Source organism: Anopheles nili, chromosome 2 (assembly GCF_943737925.1).
Source record: "Anopheles nili chromosome 2, idAnoNiliSN_F5_01, whole genome shotgun sequence".
NCBI lineage: Eukaryota > Metazoa > Arthropoda > Insecta > Diptera > Culicidae > Anopheles > Anopheles nili.
The window spans coordinates 22,036,043-22,045,411 of NC_071291.1; the positions used below are offsets into that span (position 1 = coordinate 22,036,043).

The 9,369-nt window shown below is 47.6% G+C and overlaps 1 protein-coding gene and 1 non-coding gene across 2 annotated transcripts; one reads left to right on the forward strand and one right to left on the reverse strand.

Moving 5' to 3' along the window:
- Positions 1-206: 206 nt before the first annotated feature.
- Trnav-aac (transfer RNA valine (anticodon AAC)) lies at positions 207-279 on the reverse strand. The gene has a single exon. It is a non-coding gene; the product is annotated as a tRNA-Val (tRNA).
- A 2,186-nt stretch (positions 280-2,465) lies between these two features.
- Positions 2,466-7,414, forward strand: LOC128731882 (integrin alpha-PS3-like). Its single transcript, XM_053825038.1, has 6 exons — positions 2,466-2,647; positions 3,869-4,239; positions 4,324-5,043; positions 5,106-6,204; positions 6,292-7,243; positions 7,317-7,414. The coding sequence occupies exons 1-6, from the start codon at positions 2,466-2,468 to the stop codon at positions 7,398-7,400; spliced, it is 3,408 nt and encodes a 1,135-aa protein (XP_053681013.1). The 3' UTR covers positions 7,401-7,414.
- The last annotated feature ends 1,955 nt before the right edge of the window (positions 7,415-9,369 follow it).

Below are 9,369 nucleotides of genomic sequence, written 5' to 3' on the forward strand. Positions count from 1 at the left end.
GCAATTTTTTATTAATTTTCTGAACAACACGTCGTTTGTTGCAAAGGATTTAACTAGAAACGTTGGCCTAATTTATATATAATCTTTTATTTCCAATACATCATCCTTACATAGCATTTGTTAGTAATCATTTAACTAATTTATGTTTATTTGCAATAAGTTTTAAAAGTATAAAAAAACACCACATGAGGCAAAAAAGTTTTACATGTTTCCGCCCGGGATCGAACCGGGGGCCTTCCGCGTGTTAGGCGGATGTGATAACCACTACACCACGGAAACCGATGACGGTGGGAAAGCTATAGCTCTTCCGTTGCAACAATTTTGTACTTGCCAAATAGTATAAGATCGATCGAATCGAATTAACAAACAGAAAATTTACTCAAAATATTTTAATTTATTCATACTTTATATTTATTACACGATTGTCGTTACATTGCTTTCCTTATGTACCCTAAACTAACTCAACTAAATAGATACTGCGAATATGTACGCATGGCATTGAATTTAAAAATAATTTAATACATAAACTTTCTGTAGCATCTATTTTTAGCGCACTTGTTGCAGAAAAAGTCTCTTCAAAATCTTTTAACCTCCGTTATCTACTCTTTATGGCCAACTTTCCAATTCTTCCTGTGCCGAATGCAAATTAAAAAGCATAACCTGTTCTGCTCACGTGTGGTGTTGAAGTTTGATTATCATTCCACTGATCGACTGTCCGATAAAAGCTACGCTCCCTCTTTTCCATCCGGAATTGTTGACACTTTATCAATCCTATGGGCATTCGGCTCGATGTTTGGCGTCAACAAGGATCGCCGTTAACCTTTTGCGGGGTTCCACAAACGCACCCATCGGCACGTGCAGCGCGCGCGTTACTATGTTGGAAATTCCACGTCCTCTGATCAGTGTTTCCCCCCCGCCTCCCGTCATTATATCCCGCCCCCTGGATATCCTCACTGGACACCATCCATCATCAATCGTGTTTGATGAGTCCTCGATGAGTCACGGCTCGCCGGCTCGAGGCAAACGTGTCGTGATTCGCAGAACTCAATTCACAAACCCCCCTCTGACTTGGGAAAGTCGAAACAGAGTCCAACTACATGACGTCACGGAATACACGGCCTGCTCCACAATCATTCGACCGAATGATCGAGCCCGCCAGCGCGAGTTCGTGTTTGGTCAAATGGATACGCGAGCTTGAAGCGTGCGGGTCTCTCCTGTTGGGTGGAGAACGTGTTCCATCCGTCTAGTAGTGATCGAATCCAGAGGCAGTCCGTCGCCAGTCGCAGTTGCAGTGTGTCGCCTTCATATCGTAGAGCAACGTGGGTTATCGCGCCAGTTTGTATGCGTTATCCGCGCCTCAGCGCAGAGTGTCTCTTATCGGTGTGATGTGCATGTGTGCTGGGGAAGAATAAGAAGTATTGTTTCATTTACGGGTTTTTACTATATCATCCATGGGCTCTCTTATCGAGGAAGTACACTAGCATTGCAACCCCGTAAGGTGCGGTCTTAATTGTGACACGTTTCCGTCCTTCTAACTTTTAAAAGTGAGTATTTAAGTGTCCCCAATAGCTTCTCCGATCGGCGAAACAACATCGCCTGGTTGATTTAGTGAGTGATTTTCATGGTGCGAGCATCCGGGTCCGAATTTCGACCGATTCGTTTCATCGGACCGGTTCGATTTTTGTGTACGTTTCTCCCCCTTTTTGTTTCGGTCTTACGTGAGAAGAGCTGGCCCTATGCTGTGTCGCGGAGTGGCTGACTCACCGAAACCTCCCGGTACCAAGAAGAAGAGCTCATCGGTCCTTTGAAGAAAAAAAACGAACCCCCGTGTATGTTTGCTTTGACCATCATCTCATGGTAGCCGTTTGGTGTGAATCACACCAAAACGCCAAACATGGCGTCCGAGACAGCGTGACAGTTCAATTAGGCCGGCCAAATGAACCGTTCAAAAACGAATCAGTGTGGCAAAATGGTGACAAAACAAAGCCACGCCGAGCGTCGAAACGAAACATTAAAACCATACCCAAATCAACCGCAACCAGTGCCCATTGCCAGCGGACGCGGAAAATGTCAAACGATGGCACTTTTTGTTTGCCGGGCACAGCCGAAAAGCCCTTGCGTGCCCTATATCGTGTGCACACCGCGTGGCGGTTTGTGCGTCTCCATGCCTATATTCAGCAGGTTGCGCAGAGTGGCGATAGTTAATGGCAACCCCTTCGTTTTGCTTTATCTTTCTTTGCAGCCGCGTCAATTGACAGCCGTGATCCATTCGAGCGTGGTCATCTTTAGGCGCACGTTCAGGTTGATTTGCGTTTGCGCGCGGGACGGCCATTTTACAGTGTGAAAAAACGAGAAAATATAAACCGAAGCTACGCGCGCGAGTGCACTAAACAGTCGAGTTGAAATACCCACCGAAAAAAGCTCACCGACGCCGGGACTATGCGATGATGCTCCTTGGGAAAAGGATGACGAGCGTTACCCTGGTAACGGTCCTCCTGGTTGGCGTCTCAGTGCTGCTGCGTTTCGGTTGCGCATTCAATCTGTCCCCGGTCCCGAACTACGTGTTCCGTGAGCCCAGTTTGCCGCTGTATACGCAAAAAGTGCGCAGCTCGTATTTTGGATACTCGATCAATCTGCGTCCGGGAGGGTAAGTTTCATTATTCTGTGTGGTGAAAGCGTGGAACCTTTTTTTTTTGTGAAGAAAACAACTCAAGGAGAGCGACCCCCTTACGGGAAGTGAAGGAACGTCTTTGTTTGCTTAAGTACTCGCGGTCGTACCAATGACAGTGACGTAGTTTTTGAGTGCATATAGCTTCAAACATCAGCCATGATAAGGTCGATAAGCAACTGTTGATGAATCAGTAAAGGTATTTAGAAAGTATTTTTTTTTAACGAAACGAATGATTTCTCATCAAAAGGCGTTTTAAACATAGCAGGAGCCGTTAGATTTTTGCCTATACCGAAGAGATTGTTTGATGAAGTTCGTTTGATGAATATTTGTCAATTTAAAGAATGTTCAGTCGCCTTTTTCCATTTAAAATAAAGTTTCGAGTTACCAAAAACAATTACACAACTTCAACCAAAAAAAAAATATTCAATCATTCAATCACGGTTCGATTCGACATGTTAGGCGCGCAACCTACTGCAGAGGTACATCGAATCAATTTTTCTCGTGCATGTATCATGTTTGGTTTTGGCCACAAAAAAAGTACCCGTCTTTGTGAGCCACACTTCCCAATTTACGATACAAACGCAAGGGCAATTCTATTCATAATTATACACAAATGTGCCACAAAAATTGAATTCGTATCGCGTTATTTGCGTTTAGTTCTCTATCGACCTGAATGACTATCAAGGTTACAGCTACTCTTTGTATGTAAGATAGCAAAAAGGTATCAAGAAGGTAGCAAAAAGGTATCAGGAAAAAAAACCCTCGTTTCTTCGTTTCGCAATGCCCGTTTGTTCCCTAAGCTAACCCTTATCTTGCCGTAAAACATACCGCATTACGTAGGCCAGTTTTGAGTTTACACGGTCCACAGTCAACCTCTGACTCATACAGCTGAAGGGAGCGGGATCATCGCGAACTACGCGGTGTTGTGTTCCCGCGGGGAATTTATCACCCGGCGCGCGCTTTCACTTTCGTTTTCACAGTCCCTTCCCCCATGGGACGGTTGTCACGCTAAACCCGAAGACTCACTTATTAGCGTGAAATTGGTCTCCAAAGGGGTTGCCAAACCTTCGAGTTTCATGTTGCCTTCGCTTACCACTTTCACGGTTGCTTCGCAGCTTGGTCCCGCGTTATTCATTGCATACATTGGGTAAACAAATGAACGACAACTAACAACTGAATCCTTCGTCCTCTTTACAGCCTACTGGTCGGTGCGCCGCGAGCTCAATCGGATCTGGCGGCTCAGCGAAAGCTAAATGAAACGGGTGCCATCTATCGGTGCCCGTTCGAAGTGCCCACAGAATGTGCCCCGTACTACCTCGACCGGCTGGGCAACACGAACGCGGAACAGTCGGACTTTGCGTACAACTCCGAGAAGAAGGATTTTCAGATGCTCGGTGCGGCCATGGACGGGCACGGTTTGGACGGGGATCGGTTCGTGGTGTGTGCGCCCAAAACGATCAGCGAGCTGGTGGATTACTACCTTCTGCACGGTATCTGCTACGTCACCGATGGCACGGAACAACCGGAACCGAAGGACATCCGCAAGATCATCCCACTGCGTGCGAAGGGTGAGTTTGAGATCTCATGGAATGCGTGATCGAATCGTTTTTGGGTTTCGAGATGACGAGGCGTTGCTGTTTCAATCCCAACAGACAAACAGCTGCACAAAGAAGAGCGAGTTCAATACTACTACTACATGTACGGCGAGCAAGGCATTAGCGTACATGTCACGGACGACGGTGAGGAGATTCTTATTGGTGCACCAGGAGTGTTTAACTGGCGGGGTACGGTCGTGCGGTACCGGCGACGTATCAGCGACGACATGGGAGGGCTCAGTCGTAGAAATGCAGCGTTCGAGCGGCCTACCAACAGGCATAAACGTCAAATCATCCAGCACGTCAGCGACGTACCGAATCCGTATTTTACCGCGCTGCAGGACAATTCGTACTTCGGATACGCCGTCGGATCGGGACGCTTCCTGGGCGATCAGAAGACACTGTACGTGGCCAGCGCACCCCAATCGAACGGCCAGGTCGGTGAGGTGTTCATCTTCGACATCATCAACGCGGACTCGTTTATCGAGCCGCAGATTAAGGTGCACTACACATTCCCGGGCCAGCAGCAGGGCGAGTACTTCGGGTATGCGCTGCTGGCAGAGGACTTCAACGGTGATGGGTTTCCGGATCTCGCCATTTCGGCACCGATGCACAGTCGAGCTGGCGACTACGACGCTGGTGTCGTGTACGTGTACTGGAACGAGGGCCATCTGAACTTCCAGCTGCAGGGTAAGCTCCACGCTGGCCACGAGAGTGCTGGCCGTTTCGGCACAAGTTTGGGAAAGATCGGTGACATCAACATGGATGGGTACAATGGTGAGTAAGCGTGGCCGGACCGTGATTGAATGTTAATAATCGAAGTGTTGCCCATTTTGCAGACATTGCGATTGGTGCCCCGTTCGAGGAAAACGGAGCCGTGTACGTGTTCCTTGGATCGGCGGATGGGCTGCAATCGAAACCTAGCCAGCGGTTGACGGCTCCACCCAACGAGCTGCTGTCGCCACAGTCGATGTTTGGCTTCTCTCTGTCGCGGGGAAGTGACATCGACGCGAACGGCTACAATGATCTGGCTGTTGGTTCACCGAACGACGAGAAAGTGTACGTCTTCCGGACGTATCCGGTGGTGCGTATCGACGCGGAAGTCACCTCATCCAAGCGGGAACTTACGCTAGGCGACACATCCTTCGAGCTGTCGATTTGCATGGCCGCAAGTTTCTCCGCCGGCCAACCATTCGACCTACGGCTTAACTACGAGCTGAGCGTGGATGCGCAGGCTGGTCGTGTGACGTTTTCCGGCAGCGGAACCAACCGTCGCAACGAAACCATCACCGTCACGGAAACGATGGCGTGCCATCGGATAGACGTGCGCTTGAAGGCGACGGCCGCCAGCATCTACAAGCCGGTCCTGGTGGAACTGGTGTACCAATTGCAGGCGCCCGAATCGCCAGAGGATAATGGCCACGTGTTCTGCTCCGAGTGTGCTATGCTTGATCCGACCCAGCCGAACCGGTTGATCCAGAAGATCGCCTTTAAGACGGGCTGCCAGGGTGAGGTGTGCGTGTCGGACCTCCGGCTGTCTGCCCGCTGGGTGGACATCGAACCGGTGTACGTGTTGGGCAGCACGAAGAAGGCATCGCTCCAGTTCGATGTGTACAACGCCGGGGAAAACGCGTACTTGCCGCAGCTGAATGTCACACTTCTGCCGGCCCGGTTGACGCTGGCGAAGCTAACCTCCGAGTGTCGGCAAACGGTAACGGTCGAGGGTGTGAATGTGCTGTGCGATCTGAACAACGGCTTACCGCTTAAACCGTCCTACAACTCGCTGTTCACGCTGATCCTTGACATGACCAAGCTGGAGGGTACGAGCGCCGAGATCAGGGCGGAAGTGCTCAGCTCCAGTGAGGAATCGTCGCCGGAGGACAACTTTCTGGAACAAGTGCTCACGCTGCAAGAATTTAGCGACATCGAGATTATCGGGTGAGTACGAGCCGCCTAAGTCGAGGCTGGGTAGTATGAAGGAGTTATCGTGAACGCTGTTTAAACCACTTATTCCTCGCATTGCAGCAAATCGTCCGTCACCGAGGTGTCCTTGGAGCAGCAGAGCGGACTGGTGAACATCACCTACGAGGTGCAGCTGCACAACAACGGTCCCAGTACGTTCCGCAAGTTGGCTTTCGCGTTGGATGTGCCGCTAGTCTACCACAAGCTCAGTTCCGGACTATCGTTCCAGCTCATCGACTTCAACAACATTCTCGCGACGGCGATGTACAACTACAAGACGCTCGAGATAACCTGGACGAAGAACGACAGCATCCTGCTGCCTAGCCTGGTCGAACACGACGTCATCCTGCCACCGACGGTCGATGTCGATGGACTGCACCGGTTGCCGAACGACTTCAATCTGCTTTCCGCCGGATTCGGTGCGGGTGAAAACCAACCTCCTGCTTCTGGCTACGATCATGACACGATGACGCTGCGTCGTCGTCGCGGTGTGTCCGCCCAGGTCTACAACCGGTACACAGGTCAGCTGTCACAGCATTCACGCGTCCGCCGAGATCTGACCAAAGAGACCAACGGCATTGTGCGGACGTTGCCACACAACCGGACTCTGTTCTTTAGCTGCACGCAGGAAGATGCGCTCATTGAGTGTGCCCGGTTGAACATCGAGGTCGACATCTTCCGGCCAACGAACGTCCCGATCGTGATAACTGTCACGTTCCAGCTCGATTTGGATGCGGTTGGTGAGACGTTCCTTGAGCGGGAGGACATCTTTGCGTTGGTGATGCACACCGACGTCACTAGGGAGGGTGATCCTGACGGCACAACGTTCCAGCTTGCCCGTAACAACCCGTTCACGGTGGTGTATCGCTACTCGGAAGCCAGCACGCCCATTTGGGTGATCATCGTCTCGGTGCTTGGCGGCTTACTGCTGTTGGTGTTGCTTTCGTACGGCCTGTACCGGATGGGATTCTTCAAGCGTGCTACCAAGGAGGAAATGGAGAAGCAATCTCGAGAGGTGAGTTTGGCCGCTTTTGCAACGCAGGATTCGTACTATATTCTTCTTACTTTGTTTGTTCACCCATCTAAAGAGTGCACGCCTCAACGAGCCGGAATCATCCAACCAGTCACCCCCGACGGAAACTGACATCGAGCTCAACGACGACAAACATTGATACCAAATTATGCCTAAAACAAAAAGTCTATTTCGTATTTGCTGCGTTTCGTGAGAGTACGCGTAAGGAGATGTGGACATTTACCTCCATCAAAAACATGCATCAGTTCACTTTCACATGAAATGAGTTCAAACCATGTAACGATCGGATTTTCAGGAAAACGGACGAGTTACCGCAGGATTATTACCGATCAGATCACTGATTGGTGGTATGGTGTGCATGAGGCAAGACTATGTTAAAACGTTTGTGTTTGCATTCAGTCAAAAGAACTAGTGAATTTTATGCATCCTTTTCTAGTCACGAGCTGCAACAATATGTGCGTCGATAATTTTGCCTTATACTTTAGATCAGAATTATAAATTATACTTTTAATTTACTCAAGTAAATTGTATTTATAGGCATTACATTGTACTTCTTACCACAAGGTACATATTTTTTATCCAAAAGAAGCATTGCTTTTTTTGTCTACTCACTTATGACGGTCGATAATGTTATCGCTGGCTCTTTAAGAGCCAACTTGGGAACAAAACTTAAGAAATGGCATTTCCTCCCATTTCTGGCCTTATCCCGAGTTTGTGGTCGGTTGCGGCATGCATTGCTCTTAGCAGACATGAAAGGAAACCACGCAGGCGCAGAGTTCATTCAGCATATTTTAAGCGTAGAGATTATTCAGCAATCGTAGGACATTCAAGTGTGATTTACTAGATGCCATAAATGTATCACATTTCTTAAGACATATCTGCAAACATTTCAGAATCGCATTACACACAAAATATCAATCACATATATGCTGTTCGTCCTGTAGTTTTACTCCGTATACGTTAAATAATAATAAATGATAGAATAAAGTAAAGTAATAAAGAAGACAACTAAGGAACTCGTAGGCTGAAGTTTAAGAATGAGCACAGAACTAAGAAGAAAGGAATATTTCTCAAGTTACAACCAAATTTGAAAGCGTACTTTAATCAAACATCGATCAATTCATAATAAATATCGTTTATTTTCATTTCTCGTTCCAATTTTAAACTCTATCGTTTGTTGTTTTACTGTAGCTGATTTTGTTTAATCTGTATGTTGTCTTGCTCACATATTATGCCTGCATGTGTATGGATTCATTTGCCCCTCTCCGTAGAGAGGCTACTGTTTTGCAAACACAATAGATTATGTTAAGAACGGTTGCTTACCTTCAGTTAGTTGCGTGCCATCATCCGTGATGATGGACGTTGGTGTACGTTGTTGCTACTCTTGCTACGGCCACATTCGGCCGTCCATAAATGAGGTGTGTACGTCGAAAAAGGAACATCATCATTGGCCGATTGCGGGCCACTCTTTCGATAACATTTTGTGTTAAAGTAACTTGTTTGTTTTAATACTACTCACCGCATGTTCGAGGTGCTCATGGAAATTGTAATGCTCGTGAGACCTACTAACTATAGAATGCATGGGGGTTATGTATATTTCTAAATCCTCTATTGCCAACATGTTTGTTATGATGTCATTAGTACGTGTTCTGTAATAAGAGTGCGTGGTGATGAGCATTGAGTATACATGTTCTTATTGGCTGTTGCGCGTTTGAGTATGTTTAGGCGTCTATATATGGAGCTAATGGAAGAATTGTGTATCTAGGCTGCGCATTGTGCCTAACGTGCGGTTTACTACCCTTTCCAGTAGGGCTAGGATATATTCTAGTGTTCATAAACTGTCCGTTTACATATAAATGAATGTAACTTTGATTTCTACTATACCATCTAATGACGCGTTGCGCTGTCGATTCTTCAAATTGTATAGTATTTATTTCCTACTTTTCTGCATTTTAAAATGCATGATCAGCTAACGTTTGAAAATAGCAATTTATCTCTTTTGGGCACCGTGTCCAATAGAGTTCGTCCGTCCCATGTACTACCTATGTGGTGTTGCTCTCGCGTGTTTCTCATACGTCTGCTTTCGTTCAAACGGACGGTCAAATAGG